At 40.9% G+C, this 17,861-nt stretch overlaps 1 protein-coding gene across 1 annotated transcript in view; it reads right to left on the reverse strand.

Annotated features, from left to right (window-relative positions):
* The window catches only part of CCHR6.PART0H2orf76 (chromosome chr6.part0 C2orf76 homolog), a 600,781-nt gene that overhangs the window by 390,395 nt on the left and 192,525 nt on the right, over nucleotides 1-17,861 (reverse strand). The window contains exon 4 of the mRNA XM_044074994.1: nucleotides 1,182-1,219. Coding sequence (XP_043930929.1) covers nucleotides 1,182-1,219 — 38 coding nt within the window. The remainder of the gene's footprint in view (nucleotides 1-1,181; nucleotides 1,220-17,861) is intronic.

The raw sequence follows: 17,861 nt of genomic DNA on the forward strand, positions 1-17,861 counted from the left end.
ATCCCACAGTGCCTCCACCTCATTTCTCATTACAGCCCCCCCCCTATATAATCCAGATTATTATTTTTAACCTTTTCTGACATTTTTGTATTAATCTTCAGATTAAGACAATCACTGCAGACAACTTGGATAAATCCTCAACTTGCAAAAGACAAATTACAAGGAGCAAATACAGACAACAGTACTACAAGAGGTAAATGGCCTAAGAACATACATCTCAAATGTCCCTGATTTTACAGAGCGCTCATGATGTTAATCTTCCTTTGACCTGTCCCTCATAACTTCTCAGGTAATCAATGGTGATTACTGTTAAGTCAATAATGTGATATTTTACACTTGCATTACTATTGTTTAAAAATGCATACAGATACAAAAAGGTTTATTTTTCGTGCATTACACTGCTAAATAAAAACAAAATGCTTTATTTTTTACGGCTTTTATGACAATTCAAGAATTTTACCTTCTCAGGAATCCCTGAAAATGAAGCTGGAAGGTTTGTCAAACCATATGTTACCAATTAGTAGGTAGTAAGGATTAAAACCGGAGGACAGAAAGAGGCTATGGTGCAGCAAAAGTAAGTGTCTCACTGTAAGCATGTGATCGTACAAGGCAACAGTACATGAACTGTGTCCTACTGTGAGCTATCAATCACAGCAGCAAACAGCTCAAATCACCTTTGTCACTTTGACAGACACTAAGGGGAGGGGAGATGAGTTTAAGGACTACAACTCAGGCATAACAAAAGAATGAAAGTTAGCCACTTTAGAAAGAAAAAGTAGTAACAGGCACTACGGATACTGTTCTGTGTGATTATCCCTATTTGTTTTTTAAGGATCACTGAAAAGCAACATACGGTAATTAAACCTGACTGGCTAAAAATAAAAAAAAGCAGGGTATATGTGTAAACACATGTAAAGTCAAGGCACTGACAGGTGCTTAGGTACTATGATGTAATATTTTAAAGCTAAATACTGCATTGTGGGATGCCTACAGGTAGACTAAAAATATCTATATGCTGGACCCCATGTGGGCAGACTCTGGAATTATATTTAAAAATATATAGAGTCCAAGTGTTAAAATATAGAAAACATCAAGACATGATGAATTAAACATGTTTTTATTCAATCTGTGCATGTGGTTATCCTTTAAGACACAGACAAATTCCAATAAAGGAATCATACCTTTGCTCCATGAGCTTGATGGATTATCTTCATTTTATCTTGAAAAAAGAAAAAAATTGCATTTTAGTTCATTTGAAATTTCTACAACTATAAAACAATTAGGAACGAGTTAAAACTATGTCAGTCTATGAGGCAGCACAGTGGGCTAAGTTGTAAGATCTTGGACTAATATTTCTTGTGACCGAGACTCCTTTATTTTAGGTAAGCAAGCTGGACTGCATGGGTCTTTTAACTGCAACCTTAAATAAAATTAATAAAAACACACAGTACAAAACAAACCAGATAGAAATATTAATAAGAGACAAAATTAACATGCAATGAAAACTATAAAACTAAATGGAAAAAAATAAAACACGGCCTTTATAAAATATTCTGTAAAATGCTATGCCTGAACTATTCGGTTATACAGAGCAATGTATACTATTCACAAACTGTTTATATAATTCCACATACATTTCAACATTATAAATCCACAAACAGGTCATCTAAAAGTTGCAAAGTAAAGCACTGCACAGCAATCATTGAGGAAGGGGTGAAACATCTCATATGAATAACATAAGGCAACAAAATCAGTTCATGCACGAAGAAATATTTGAAGGAATGACAGTCACAGGGATAGTACAGCACACATTTCATCACTGCCCACTAAAGAAGTGAAACATATCATAATAATGTCATGAGACACCAGCAAGACCCAAATCATTAAATGAGCAAGTTCCTATCGACCAGAATGTCTGAATAGATGACAGTCAAAACAGCAAGTCACCAGAGTTGAATTGGAAAATGAGCTTGTTATAGTACAAAGATCAAAAATTAACAAAATAAATCCGTCCAGAAACTTGCCATTTCCAAGAGGCATATTAGCTGACTGACCAGAAGATCCACAAAATATGATAACCAATATAACAAGGGCAACACATCATATGTCACTGTTGACACCAAGTGTTCCTGGAACATCGAATTAACTTTCTGTAGCTTCAAATAGCTTCATGCAGATGATCACAGAAGAAAGATTAAAAAAGACATAATCCTGAATAATGACAAGTCATCCTAATTTACTATTAAATACAGTCAGCATGAAGACTGTTAAGAACTGATAGTAAAATGTGTAATTCTCAGCTGTAAAGAATGAGATAAAGCAATCTGCTGTCAGTAAAATAGTTGCAACAGACTAATCTCAAAAATACAAAAACAGATAAAATAAGAAGCAAGTGAAACAGACATAAAAGAATGAGGATTTATAATGTAAATCAAATAGACATACATTGACAGCAAAATGCCACCATCTTGGGGAGTGGGGGAGATGGGTTTAACCACAATTTCTAGTCACTGCTTGTGTGGAGAGTCTGCCTGCTTTCTCTCCAGGTGCTTCAGCTTCATCCCACCTCCCCAAAATATGTTGGTTGGCTAGCTACACTAAACTGCTTATATGTATTTAAGCAATATATCACATCTGGGTGTGTGTAATGCAGGGGCTGCCCAATATCTGCCATGGAGTGGTCACAATAGTGAAGCCTGAGTGAATACCCTAGTTTAAGAAGATCTGAGACAACTTCTGGGAGGAAACAAAGGTTGATATTAAAGAGGCACATGATTCTTGTGAAAGACCAAACAAGGTTTAATACAAATCAATACCTGAAACTCTCAGATACACATGTAAACATAATGTTCATCAAGAAAAGAATCGGCCAACAGATGAAAATTTGTTCCACTGAACCAGTTGATCTGAATGGAAGATAGGCAAGACTGATGATCATTCACATTCAGGTTTCAAAAAGAACTCTTCAAAACGTTGTTGATGCAAGAAAAAGTACAGTTTTGTACCTACCATAAATGTAGATGTTCGAGGATCCACATTGCTGCAGTCCTAACTATTGGGTAGTCCGCTGTCCAGTCGGCCCGAATACCAAAGTATATGGCTGACATCGGTCAGGGCGCATTAGACTGACGTCAGTACGTCAGGGTACTAATGCGCATGACCGACGTCATATCCTCAGTCTTTTCTTGCCCCAGATGTCAGAAGACCCTGAAAAGATAAGTCCCAAAATCCAAAAACACCAAACATACCTGCACCAAAAATATGTACAATATATACAAACTCAGCTGAACATAACCTCACCTACACAACCACCCCTAAACACAGAGGGGAAGGAGGGAGGGTAAATTGGACTGCAGCAATGTGGATCCTCGAACATCTACATTTATGGTAGGTACAAAACTGTACTATGTTCTTCATTCCACATTGCTGCAGTCCTAACTATTGGGTAGAATCCCAAAGCAGAGGAAAGGGAGGCTGGCAAATCATAAAGAAGCAGGAGCTGATAACATGCCTTGCAAAATGGCTGTGGCAAAACCAGCCCTAGACTTAGAGTAGAGAGGAAGGTGGTAATGCTTAGAGAAAGTATGCACTGAACTCCAAGTAGCTGCCTCCAAAATGTCCTTAGTTGCCACCCCCCTTAAAAAAGCTGTTGACGTGGCAGTAGCCCTAGTGGAATGAGGCCTAATCCCAGATGGAATCTCCTTGCCATGATGGGAATAACAAAATGCAATGCACAACCCAATCCACCTAGAAATAGTTTGTTTTGATACAGGCTTGCCCTGAGAACTCAAAGCAAAAGAAACAAACAACTGCTGAGACTGCCTAAAATCCTTAGTCCTGCTCAAATAATAACGCAATTGCCTGTGTACATCTAAAGTGTGCAAAATCTTCTCCCCTTTGTTTTGGGGATCTGCATAAAACGTAGGCAAATGAATAGTTTGGTTTAAAGCCACACTAGAAACCACTTTAGGCATAAAGGAAGGATTTGTACGTAATGATACCCTATCCTTATGAAAAATCAAAAAAGGCTCAACCGCCATAAGGGCCTGTAACTCAGAAACCCATCTTGCAGAAGTAATGGCCAACAAAAAAGCAGTCTTCCATGACAAGTATTTCAGTTCAGCAGTAGCTGCAGGCTCAAAAGGTTGTAGAGTAAGTTTCTCCAACACAAAATTGAGATCCCAAGCAGGAGTAGGAGCTCTACGTGGGGGTCTTAAATTCTTTGCCCCTCTAAGAAATTGCTTGAACAAAGGATGTGAAAACAATGGTGGGTCACAATCATAGTGAGCTGAAATTGCTGCAGCATGAATCTTAATAGAAGAGAAAGACAAACCTTTGTCCAATAACTCAGTAAGATATTGAAGAGCCACACTCAAATTAGGCTCTGAAATCTTCAAATTCTTTGCTGCAGCCCAAAATAAAAATCTCTTCCATTTTTCTGCGTACACTTTCCTTGTACTAGGTCTTCTGGCTTCCATAATCACATTTAAAACTTGTTGAGGAAGTTGAGACCTGCTGTCTTTTAAAACAGAATATGCCAGGCTGTTAGATGAAGAGAGTGAAGCTTGACATTGAGCAGACGACCGTCCTTCTGAGACAACAGATGTGGAATCAAGGGTAAAGGCCATGGGGGCTTCTTTACCAGACTCCTCAATAATGGATACCAGTGCTGCCGAGGCCAATCTGGAGCTATTAAAATCATCCTTGGCTTGTCTTGTCTGACCTTTAGAAGCACCTTTGGAAGAAGAGGCAGAGGTGGAAACGCATACACATGAAGATTTTTCCAACTGAAAGAAAGAGCATCCACTTTCCAAGCTGTGTGATGAAACCTCTTTGTGCAAAACTTTGGCAGCTGGTGGTTTAGTGGAGAAGCGAACAGATCTATGTCTGGAGTTCCCCAGGACACTGTCAACTTTTGAAATACATGAAGATCCAGTTTCCACTCGTGGGGATCCATGATTTGTCTGCTTAACACATCTGCTAAGGAGTACTGTGCTCCCGGCAGAAACCTTGCCTGAAGAGTTAGTTGCAAGCTTAGCGCAGCCTCCCATAAAATCATTGCTTGCCTGCACAATGGGTAAGAATGTGTTCCCCCTTGTTTGTTGATGTACCACATGACAGTTGTGTTGTCTGTTAGAATCAACACCTGCCCTGGAAGAAGCAACTTCTTGAAAGCCATTAATGCAAACTGGACTGCTAACATCTCCTTCATGTTGATATGTAGATGCTGTAGTCTGGCAGGCCACTTGTCTTGTATCCACTTTCCATTTAGATGAGCTCCGCAAGCAATGTCTGAGGCATCTGTCGTTAGAATTTGACTCGCCTCTGGCCGGGTCACAGAGAGTCCCTTGTTTAGGTGACATTCCTGAGCCCACCACAAAAATTCCTTTCAATGCAAGGTATTATTTGAATGACAGTGTCCAAATCCTGGCAGTGCTGGCCCATACATTTTGAGATACAATTGTAGCTTCCTCATATGCAGTTTGGCATTGGGAAGCACCAGAATACAAGATGCCATGAACCCTAAGGCTTGAAGGACTGTCCTTGCAGTCAGCCCGGACTGAAGAGATAGTTGATGGAAGTAACTGGAAAGATTCTTTTGTTTGTCCGGGGTTAAAAGGCCATCTGGGCTGCTGTATTCAGTCTCACACCCAGAAAGCACATGTCTTGAGCGGGTACTAGACTGGACATTATTTCCCTCACAGAATACCCTAGGCATCTTAGCACTGCTATGACATATTCCAAATGCTGTAGAAGGTTTTCCTTTTCTTGAGCCAGAATCAGGCAATCGTCCAAGTAAGGATAGATTTGAATTCCTTTTAGCCTGAAGTAAGCTATCACTGCAGCCAGAACCTTTGTGAATACTCTGGGCAGTAGATAAGCCAAAGGGCAATGCAGAGAACTGATAATGAGAATTTCCAGCTCGAAAACGCAGATACTTTCTGCAACTTAGTCTTATAGGCACATGAAGGTAAGCTTCCTTGAGATCTAAAGTTACCATCCAGTGATCCTTGCCCAGCAGAGGTAAAAGCTGTTGTAACGTCAACATTTTGAACTTGGGCATGTCCAGATAAGTGTTGAGGATAGATAAATCCAAAATTGGTCTCCACGTGTTCCCCTTCTTCGGTACTAGGAACAGGCGAGAATAAAATCCTAGGCCCTTTTCTGGCACAGGAACCAGCTGAATGGCCCCTATTTGGAGCAACTGAGAAATTTGCTTGTGAGCCTCTTGTCTTTGTAGAGGAGGAATGTCTGGCATGCCTTTGAAAGGAGGCAAGGTATGGAAATAAAACCTGTAACCGTGGTGAATGATATCCAGAACCCATTTGTCTTGGGTAATTAAATCCCAATTTTCTTTGAAAAGAGACAGTCTTCCTCCTAGAGGTGCTGCCAAACGATAAGGTCATTGGGTCTGCTTACGAAAGGACTGACCCCTGCCCTCACTAGAAGTCTGAGCAGGAGAACTCCCTGTCCTAGGCCTAAAAGCACCTTGAGCTCTGCCCCTACCACGTCTAGACCTACCCCTAGACTGGGAATCATAAGCAGGATAAGTCCATCCCTTAGCAGGCCAATTTCTACTAAACTTCGGAGGCTGCACCTGCAAAAAATCCTTAACAGTTTGCATAGACTTAGCCTTGTCCTCCATCTTCTTTAAAACTGCTTCCACAGGCGAACCAAACAACACATCAGACTGTAAAGAAGCATCCAAAATCCTTGTCTTAACATGCTCAGCTAAGTTCTGATCTCTCAACCAGGCGTGCCTACGAAGAACAGAACCAGTGGCAGCCACCCTGGAGGAGGCCTGCACAGCATCAAAACCACATTGCAAGGAATGTTTACCCACCTGTTCAGACACATGAACTAAATCCTGCAACTCTTTACAGTCAATACCTTCCGCTAGAGCATCCACCTTAGATTTCAACTGTGAAAGAAGATAATTCTGATATTTTAACATGTGAAACTGACAATTCAACGCCCTCATGGCTAAAGTGGAAGAAGTATACACTTTCTTTCCCCATCTATCCAAAGCCCTTGCCTCTTTATCAGGAGGGACAGGATTTTTAACAACTGAGGCCTTTACACCTTTAGGCCCCTGAGAGACAGTTTCGGGTCTGCCCTAGGACTCTTAAAAGATACTTATGAGCTTCAGGCACCCTATAATACCTATCCGGTTTAACTGGGGCAGGAGGCAAAGAATCAGGATTCAAGGAAGCCTCTGCAAAAACATCTTCCACCACATTCAAAACAGGAGGTATAGCTAAAGGCCTATGCTGGGGTAAAACAAGAACTCCCTAAGCCTTTTCCTGGAATCAGAGAAATCTTGGCCTTCCCATTTAAAATGCTCCCTCATGGAATGCAAAGTCTCTGAAAATGAAAAATCCTCAGGAGGAGAAGCTGAAGGAGTAGAATCATCCACATCAGAATCAGAATAAGTAGGGAACTCCTGCAAGTCTTCAGTCAAGACTCAGAAGCCTCCGAGCAATGCTCAAAACTCTCAAACTCAGGTTCCACCCTAGGCCTCTTATCAGGAGGGGGCATAGAACCCCTTATCATAGTAATCAAATCTTCTGCCATTTTAAGCATATGTTTCTTAGGCAAAGAACCTGAAGCACTAGGAGAAACCCCACTGAAGCAAAACTTGGCCTGCCCCTTAAGGAAGCCTTGGAAACAGAAGGAGGCCCGAACCACCTTAGGAAGTGAGGGAAGACCAGCCACCTGAGAAGCCCGCACAGCCTGGCCTACTTCCGGAGAAGAAACATCCAGTAACAGACAAGTCTCTCCTGAGACTCCAAAGAAACACTTGGCAAAACCTCCGCTCCACTGAGTTTCTAAAGAACCGACGTCAGGGACTGTCGGTTCTTCCCCTAGGCTTTGCTGTTTTATCCTTGCGCTTTTAGCGAAGCGGCGACGGAGCATCCGACGGCATTTTATAGTTACAACGCTTCCCAAACACTAACCTGGCACAGTCTAACCTTCTCTTAATAGTGCGTTTGTTAAATCTAGCACAAGAGCGGCATCCAACAACGTCGTGCTCAGGCCCTAAACAAGGTATACACAAAGTATGGTAATCCCTATGAGGTATCTGTTTCCCACAAGAAATACAGTTATTTACTTTTTCTGACATCCGTTAAATACTGAGGCAAGAAAACCAATATATTCCCCAACGGGGTACTTAGCCAACTTTGATTCGGTCTGAAACTCTGACTTCAGAAACTTTCAGAACGCCAACCTGCACTCGCAAAATTGCTTCTGCATCGGACCATGCGGCAAAAAAGACTGAGGATATGACGTCGGTCATGCGCATTAGTACCCTGACGTACTGATGTCAGTCTAATGCGCCCTGACCGATGTCAGCCATATACTTTGGTATTCGGGCCGACTGGACAGCGGACTACCCAATAGTTAGGACTGCAGCAATGTGGAATGAAGAACATCAGATTTCCTTTCTTAACTTAACTGGCCTTGTTCACCTTGGGATGGTCTGTAAAACCACTCTATCCTTAAGGAAACCAAAAACAGACTCGTAGTGTCAGACTCTCTAAAACCACCAAGGAGTTCATAGGAACCAGGCTCACATATTGCTGAATGCTCATAAAGCTCCAATAAACTATGCACTTAAAATGAACAGTTTTAAACAAAGTTGTTTCTTCCAATAGAACTGTAAAAACGGACCATCAGGGAGCCAGGAAAAAAAAAAATAAAAATAGCATTTAATATACCATAGTTAAAAACTTCATACTGCACTCTATTTGAAATAAAGTCATCTTAATAAAACGGTTAAGCATTTTCATCCCTGCACACTGGGACTTAAACTGTTGGGTTAAAAAAAAAAGTTGCAGTTATATAGGAAGGAAAATGATCATGTGACTTGATAATAGCGGATTGCTTAATTAACTTGTAAAATACATTTAATTATAAAAAAATGCATAATCTAAAATAGCAAAGATGAATAATATAAAATATCTTTGCAATCATAAAACAACTTTTAAAATGTTCTCAAACAGAAAACATAAAATGCAATTTATAAAGTTAGGTGGATTACTGCTTAGAATAAATTTCAACTGCTGCTCTACATGTGAGCACTGCAGACATGGAAATGTGTTCATTTAATCCTGGTTGTTCAGAGGCGTTTAGCCTCAATTGCCATAATAACCTCCTAAGTTCTAACTTATTTTCCAAAAACCTCCCCGAAAATCTTTGGGAACAACTTCCAAAAGTCCAAAAATTAAATTAGAAAAATTAGGGCAAGTCAAAAAATGCTTACACAATGCATTGTTAGTGTTGCCCTTAATTATAGCATAATTATGCTTGTAACACATCGTAAGAAGCTGTCCGTCTTTGCTACATAGAAACTGGGGGCACCTAGAACAAAGGGATACACAGACAACATATAAAGGTATCCCTAAAGTTATTTCTCTCGCTTTCTGCTCTAGAACATAGTTACATTGATTACAAGCCCTACATCTTCTTGTGCCAGTAGTTTTGTTTAGTGGTAATGGTGAACACTGGACGTTCAAAAAATATTTTAAGCTCCTACTTGTTTTATGTACAAACCCATGTGAGTTGCCCAATGTTTTTAAAAATATGTTCATCCACTTTAGAAACATTATTTCTAGAAGGTAGAATATTTTAATTTCCTTAGTGTTAGTGTGTGGACCAAAAGTGATGACTAAGCTGTTAGCGTATGGGGACTTACTCAAAGGGCTATTATCCAACACTAAGGGCATTCCACTGCTCCAGTCTGAACCCAAAAGTGGTTTAAATTTTACCCCCACGCCCAATCATTTAAAAGTTCCTCCCAGATAGTGTACAATAAGTTGGGATGATCATCTCTATCCAAAAACATGATTGTGAGGTTATTAACTTCATTATTAAAAATATTGAAGACAGAAAACATCCTCGCTGCTCGGACCAATTGCCCTTTGAAGTAGTTCCTTTCAACATGTCTCAGATAACAACTACTATAGTCTAACTATTAAAAAAAAAGATAGCCTTTCTAAAAATCTTAGAAATGAAACATCCATTAACCTTATTATTAAAAATAGTGATGTCCAGGTAATCTATGACATCAACAGAATGGTTGTGGGTGAACCTAAGGAATTTAGGTTCATAGGTTCATAGGTTCATACTAGGCTATCTGCCCGAGGGCATTTACAAGCCTAGCCCATCGTTTTGTGGCTTAGGCCACCCCTTTAGTATGGGGAACTATACCCATTATTTTGCTGTGCCTCTGTTGAGCAGTGACACTGAGGTAATCCAGAATTATTCATCCCAGTATTATTAGAAACAGCTAGTTAAAAGCTAATATATCTTGTGAACAATTTCAGTTTAACAAGTACATTAACTATATCATATTTTTGGGTGGGTACAAACTTAAATCCTTTTTTGAAAAGGGTAAAGTGAGTTTTGGTGATGCTAGTCTCTGTATTGTTGAAAATGTTAAAACCTTGATAGGTAGACAGTATGCCATTACGAGAATACACTTTGTCTCCTCTTTGTGAGATAGCTAATATGAAGATTAACAATCACTTGTCTGTTCTGACGGCACGTTTTCCGTCCCCTGCTCCTCCTGTTGCCCCTGCCGAGGTGAGGTCATGGGTTGGGCTAAAAAATGCAGGTCATTTTACTGGTTCTCTGTCCTCTCCAATCTTCTCAAAGGAGGAAGTTGAAATCATCATCCGGGATGTTCCTCTGTTTCGGAGGTTGTATCACCTTGCATTATTGGTAGAAGGGGATAAGTAAACTGAGCTGTCCCCCACCTGATGTACACTCTCCCTCAAACTTGAATTAAACTGTTTAGGTCTCAAAAACTTAGGAATGGGATATACTTTGTGGTTAGCATAATCCACCTAGTCTGTAGTTAACTTTTGTTTTGTATTAAGACTGATTTTAATCTGTTACTCAACGTTATAAAATACATCATATTTGCTAACATTATACTCAAACAACAGATAATTAATAGCAGCATAGAGACTGTTAATCTCATACAATTTAGCAATACTTACATTATTTAATCTAATAATAAAATGCATAAACTCTAATCCGTAGTGGTCAAACATATCTAACAGTTCAAAATATTCAGCTGAGTCCACAAAGATATTTTATATTATTCATCTTTACTATTTTAGATTAGCATGTATATACACACACATTTTTTTAGAATTTAATGCATCTTACAAGTTAAGTAATTAACTATTATCAAGTCACATGATCATTTTGCTTACTATATAACTGCCAAATGTTTTTTTATCCAACAGTTGTGAAGAAGTCCCAATGTGCAGGGATGAAAAATCAATCGTTGTATTAAGATTAATTCTTATTTCAAATTAAGTGCAATGTGAAGTTTAACTATGGTACATTAAATGCTATTTTTATTTATTTCCTGGCTCCCTGGTGGTCCATTTTTACAGTTTTATTGAAAGAAACAACTGTTTAAGTGAATATTTTATTGGAGCTTTATTAGGATTTGACTATATTTGAGCCTGGTTCCTGTGAACTCCTCATTGGTGGTTTGGGAGAGTCCGACACTATGTGAGCCTGTTTTTGGTTTCAAAGTTATACTTAGCGGCACAGTCACACGCTGTTTGCATATCCTTACAAAAAGTTAAGCAATGAGGATTGTTTACATCCACCTCAACTACCTCCAACTCACACAAATGGAGCCTCCATTTAATGTCTCATCGGAAGGATGGCACAATCAGAAATGCAGCACCATCCATATACTCCACTACAGTGTTAGTACTGGAAAATTAATCCAGATATCTGGTGTGGGAATAGAACCCTCAGCCTACTGCACCAAAGGCAAGTGTGCTACCTGTTGAACTACTGAGACTGCATAATGGTAGCATGACAGATCAGAAACAGTTTTGAGACAAATTGTCAAATACAGGCAGAGCTGGAGCTGAACAGAGGTCTAGACATTGGGCAGTAGCCCAGGCTACAAACTTAAGTCTACTTAAATTTTATGTTTTCCACGTGTTGATCTGTGGGCAGATATCAGGATATGGATGACCAAAAGGGAGTATGCTGCATCCCTGGCTATCACCAAAAACAAAGAACTCAAGCAGTTAAAAACTGCCTGTTGATCATCAGCTGTCTTTCATCCAATTGACCAATTTGGTCCTTCATCACTGAGAGCAAGAGTCAGCCCAGGAGGCCACCAGGTAGTTTGAGGAGTTTTGCTTTATGGCCCTACCTCACCCATGTCATCCCTCACTTCTACAAGGGATGTTGCCAGCATGCAGCCCTACACCCTTCCCTGCAGCACAGGAAGTGGTTTCTCCAGTCTGCACAAGAGAAATCCCACTTCCTTAAATGCTTCCAGAGTGCCTCTGACACTCCCCCAATTCAAGTGAGGTGAGTGGGCCAAACTCTCCACTGCCCTCTCTCCTTGACTAGCACCTTCAAGGCTGGGGTTGCAAATCAAACAGGCCCTAGATCGCAGTTAGGGCTCCATCCCTTTGTGCCATGGCAACAGAGTACAAAGCAGTTAACTTTAAAAAGTAGCAGGCTGAGGCTTGCTGGATGGGTGAGACAGAAGTTTTCTGCAATATTTCAGAAGTAAAGGTTTCTCCAGAAGATGAGGCTGTAGCAGAGATCAAAAAGCAGCTATAAGAATCATACTGGCCTCATTTGCCTTTGCTTTTTGAATGAACATGAGAATCAAGGGAAAGTAAAGTAAAGCCTGAAAAGAACCACAGACTACTGTGTTCTGGGGCCACTGCTTCAGAGGGAGAGTAATAGAAATGAAAAAAAAGTTGCTGCATTTTGTGTTGGTCACGGGGTGCTAAAAGATCACCACAAGCTTCTGCCAGCAATGGAAACATCTTCCATGCTACCAACAAGCTTAGATACTTACTACCTCTGCGACATCAGCATGTAATTGCTGAACTTATTGGCACAGAGAACCATACGGGAGAGACTCCTGAAGAGCTCGAGTCAGAAGTCCTATTCTTGTATAAGAACCCCAATGTACAAGTTGGTCTCTGCTTGTGACCAAACATCTTGGACTCTTGCATTATAAAATCTCCAGCTACCACCCCAAGGCTGAAGTGTTAGCAGTGACCATGGGGGTCATGAGGGGAAAGGGACTGCCTGAAGAGACACAGTGTGCATCTGACTCATATGAGCTCTGCAAGTCATAAATATATCGATGCAACTTAGAGTCCAAAATTTGACACCATTGAATCTTCTAGTATCCACTGAAGGACTGTCATGCAAAACCTGGCATGACAGATCAGAAATCTGGTATGAGCCATTAGGCCTAAAGGTGGAACCAGCATATTTTAAAGTACAAGATGAACTGTCTTTTTGATTGTCAGAAAGTGTTCCTAGGTAGAGAAACCCTGCAGAAGCAACTATCCATCAGATGACTTATGAACAGCAAGATCTGTGATGGCTTCCACTGCAGAGCCACAATGCTTTATGGACTGGAACTTGGCAGCAAGTGTCCCATGATTTCAGGGAGAAGCTATAGGGAGGAAAACACATTTGTCCCTTGTAGCATCTGGTGTAGTAGTACCACTACCATGCATTTGATTAGTACCCTCTGGGCTGTGGCTGTGGTTAGTCCAAGTGAAACAGCTTGAAACTGACAGTAGCTGGCTCCTACTCAAAAATGGAGAAACCTCCTTCACTCCTTGGCTAACCTGATATGCAAGCAAACCTTCTACAGATCTAGAGTGAACTCAGTCTCATCTTGCCAGTCAAGAGAGGAATGTCTGCATAAAGACCAGCCAGAGTGTTTCTTTTGAGATTAATTTATTTAGACCATTTTAACCCCATATTGATCTGAAATACCTGCACTGTCTCTGATCTGATGGGACCTCCTGGATAGCTCTTTTATTTTATTTTTTTATTTTTGGCAGCAAACCGATTCCCTCTTTTTGGCCATTTTCCATTAGTGAGATGTAACATCAGCTCAGGTTAAGGAATATTTTGAGGTAGCAAAGTCTAGCAAAATCCATAGAACCACCACAGCAGCAGGAGAATAAAATGTAAAAATTTTATTAAAAGGTTAGCGCTTTCATGCTACTATGAGCACTTCTTCAGACCATAATGAATTACAATAAAACACTCCATTATATATTATAGCATTCTAACCAAACAACCTATGACAAAATAGTTTCAATTTACTCATTTAAACAGCTTCCGCCCTTTCAAAAATAGGTTTTAAAGAGACATATCCACTTAACCCTGGACGTACATCACTCTGCCAGTCTCACTATCCATTTTGTTTCTCTATATTCCAAAACATTATAAAGGTCTCCCAACCTAGCACTTTGTTTCACTTGATCCAGTACCCTAAACTTAAAGACATGCAAGTCCCCTGCTTTGTGTACATGGTGAGCTAAAGCATTCTTCAAATCTTCATTTCTAATCGCCTGCAAATATTCCCCAATTCTCTCTCTCTCTCAGCTTTCTCACTGTTTTACCTACATAAAAAGTACAACTTACCTGGCAACTAGCCAGATAAACCACATTGGAACTAATACAAGTGGTCTTTGTGTATAACTGGTGGTTTTGGTTGGTGACAGGATGAACAAAAAGTACAGTTTTGTACCTACCATAAATGTAGATGTTCGAAGATCCACATTGCTGCAGTCCTTACACTTGGGTAGTCCGCTGTCCTCGGTCGGCCCGAATATCAAAGTATAAGGCTGACGTCGGTCAAGGCGCATTAGACTGACATCAGAACGTCAGGGTACAAATGCGCATGACCGACGTCATATCCTCAGTCTTTTCTTGCCCCAGATGCCAGAAGACCCTAACAAGAAAGGTCAAAACACAAAGACAACAAAACAACCAACCACCCTAGCACTAACAATATGTACAATATATACAATATACACAATATGTACAATCCAACCCACACAACCGCCTCTTAACTACAGAGGGGAAGGAGGGAGGGTAAATTGGACTGCAGCAATGTGGATCTTCGAACATCTACATTTATGGTAGGTACAAAACTGTACTATGTTCTTCATCTCACATTGCTGCAGTCCTTACACTTGGGTAGAATCCCAAAGCAGAGGTAAGGGAGGATGGCACAACTATAAAGAAGCAGGAGCTGCCAAAATGCCCTGTAAAATAGCAGTGGCAAAACCAGCCCTAGATTTAGAGTAAAGTGGAAGGTGATAATGCTTAGAGAAAGTATGGACTGAACTCCAAGTAGCTGCCTCCAAGATATCTTTAGTTGCCACCCACCTTACAAAAGCTGTTGAAGTGGCAGTAGCCCTAGTGGAATGAGGCCTAATCCCAGCTGGAACCTCCTTGCCATGATGGGAATAACAGAAAGCAATGCACAACCCAATCCACTTAGAAATAGTTTGTTTTGACACAGGCGTGCCCTGAGAACTCAAAGCAAAAGAAACAAATAACTGCTGAGACTGCCTGAACCCTTTAGTTCTGCTCAAATAATATCGCAACTGCCTGTGTATATCCAAAGTGTGCAAAATCTTTTCCCCTTTATTTTGGGGGTTTGCATAAAAGGTAGGCAAATGAACAGTTTGGTTTAAAGCCACACTAGAAACCACTTTAGGCATAAAGGAAGGATTAGTACGCAAAGATACCCTATCCTTATGGAAAATTAAGAAAGGCTCAACTGCCATAAGGGCCTGTAATTCAGAAACCCTTCTCGCAGAGGTAATGGCCAACAAAAAGCAGTCTTCCATGATAAATATTTCAACTCAGCAGTAGCTGCAGGCTCAAAAGGTTGTAGAGCGAGTTTCTCCAACACAAAATTGAGATCCCAAGCAGGAGTAGGAGGCTCTCCGTGGGGTCTTATATTCTTTGCCCCTCTAAGGAATTGCTTAAACAAAGGATGAGAAAACAATGGTGGGTCACAATCATAGTGAGCAGAAATTGCTGCAGCATGAATCTTAATAGAAGAGAAGGACAAACCTTTGTCCAGTAACTCAGTAAGATATTGAAGAGCCACACTTAAATTAGGCTTAGAAACATCAAATGCTTTTGCTGCACTCCAAAATAAAAATCTCTTCCATTTATCTGCGTACACTTTCCTTGTACTAGGCCTTCTGGCCTCCAAAATAACATTCAAAACTTGCTGTGGAAGCTGAAACCCTCCAGGGTTTAAAACAGAATATGCCAGGCTGTCAGGTGAAGAGAGTGAAGTTTGACATTGAGTAAATGACTGTTCTCCTGAGACAGCAGGTGAGGAATCGAAGGTAAAGGCCATGGAGGCTCCCGTACCAGACTTCTCAGTAGTGGGTACCAATGCTGTCGAGGCCAATCTGTCGAGGCCAATCTGGAGCTATTAAAATCATCTTTGGCTTGTCCTGTCTGACCTTCAGAAGTACCTTTGGGAGGAGAGGCAGAGGTGGAAACGCATACACATGAAGATTGCTCCAATTGAAGGAAAGAGCATCCACTTTCCAAGCTGTGGGATGAAAACTTTTTGTGCAAAACTTTGGCAGCTGGTAGTTTAGTGGAGAAGCGAACAGATCTATGTCTGGAGTTCCCCATGACACTGTCAATTTCTGAAACACATGAGGATCCAATTTCCACTCGTGGGGATCCATAATTTGTCTGCTCAACACATCTGCTAAGGAGTTCTGTGCTCCCGGCAGAAACCTTGCCTGTAGATTTAGCTTTAAACTGAGAGCAGTCTCCCACAAAATCATTGCTTGTCTGCACAGAGGATAAGAATGAGTCCCCCCTTGCTTGTTGATGTACCACATGACAGTTGTGTTGTCTGTTAGAATCAACACCTGCCCTGGAAGAATTAAATCCTTGAAAGCTATTAATGCAAATTGGACTGCTAACATCTCCTTCAGGTTGATATGTAGATGCAGAAGTCTGGCAGGCCACGTGTCTTGTATCCACTTTCCATTTAGATGAGCTCCCCAAGCTTTGTCTGAGGCATCTGTCGTTAGAATCTGACTCGCCTCTGGCCGGGTCACAGAGAGTCCCTTGTTTAGGTGACATTCCTGAGCCCACCACAAAAATTCCTTTTGAATGCAAGGTATTATCTGAATGACAGTGTCCATATCTTGGCAGTGCTGTGTCCATACATTTTTGAGATACCATTGTAGCTTCCTCATATGCAGTTTGGCATTGGGAAGCACCAGAATACAAGATGCCATGAACCCCAAGGCTTGAAGGACTGTCCTTGCAGTCAGCCTGGACTGATGAGACAATTGATGGAAGTAAAGAAAGATTCTTTTGTTTGTCCAGGGTCAAAAAGGCCATCTGGGATGCTGTATTCAGTCTCACACCCAGAAAGCACATGTCCTGAGAGGGTACTAGACTGGACTTTATTTCGTTCACAGAATACCCCAGGCATCTTAGCACTGCTATCACATAGTGTAGATGATGAAGAAGTTCGTCCTTTCCTTGAGCCAGAATCAGGCAATCGTCCAAATAAGGATAGATCTGTATTCCTCTTAGCCTGAAGAAAGCTATCACTGGAGCCAGAACCTTCGTGAACACTCTGGATGCAGTAGATAAGCCAAAGGGCAATGCAGAGAACTGATAATGAGAAGTCCCAGCCCGAAAACGTAGATACTTCCTGCAACTTAGCCTGATAGGAACATGAAGGTAAGCCTCCTTGAGATCCAGAGTCACCATCCAGTGATCTTTGCCCAGCAGAGGTAAAAGCTGTTGTAACGTCAACATTTTGAACTTGGGAATGTCCAGATAAGTGTTGAGGATAGATAAATCCAAAATTGGTCTCCACGTGTTCCCCTTCTTTGGTACTAGGAACAGGCGAGAATAAAATCCTAGGCCCACTTCTGACATAGGGACCGGTTGTATGGCTCCCATTTGAAGCAGCAGAGAAATCTGTTTGTGAGCCTCTATTCTTTGCTGAGGAGGAACGTCTGGCATGCCTTTGAAAGGAG

The sequence above is a fragment of the Protopterus annectens genome, chromosome 6.part0 (assembly GCF_019279795.1).
Source record: "Protopterus annectens isolate FY-2018-M chromosome 6.part0, PAN1.0, whole genome shotgun sequence".
NCBI classification, from domain to species: Eukaryota; Metazoa; Chordata; order Ceratodontiformes; family Protopteridae; genus Protopterus; species Protopterus annectens.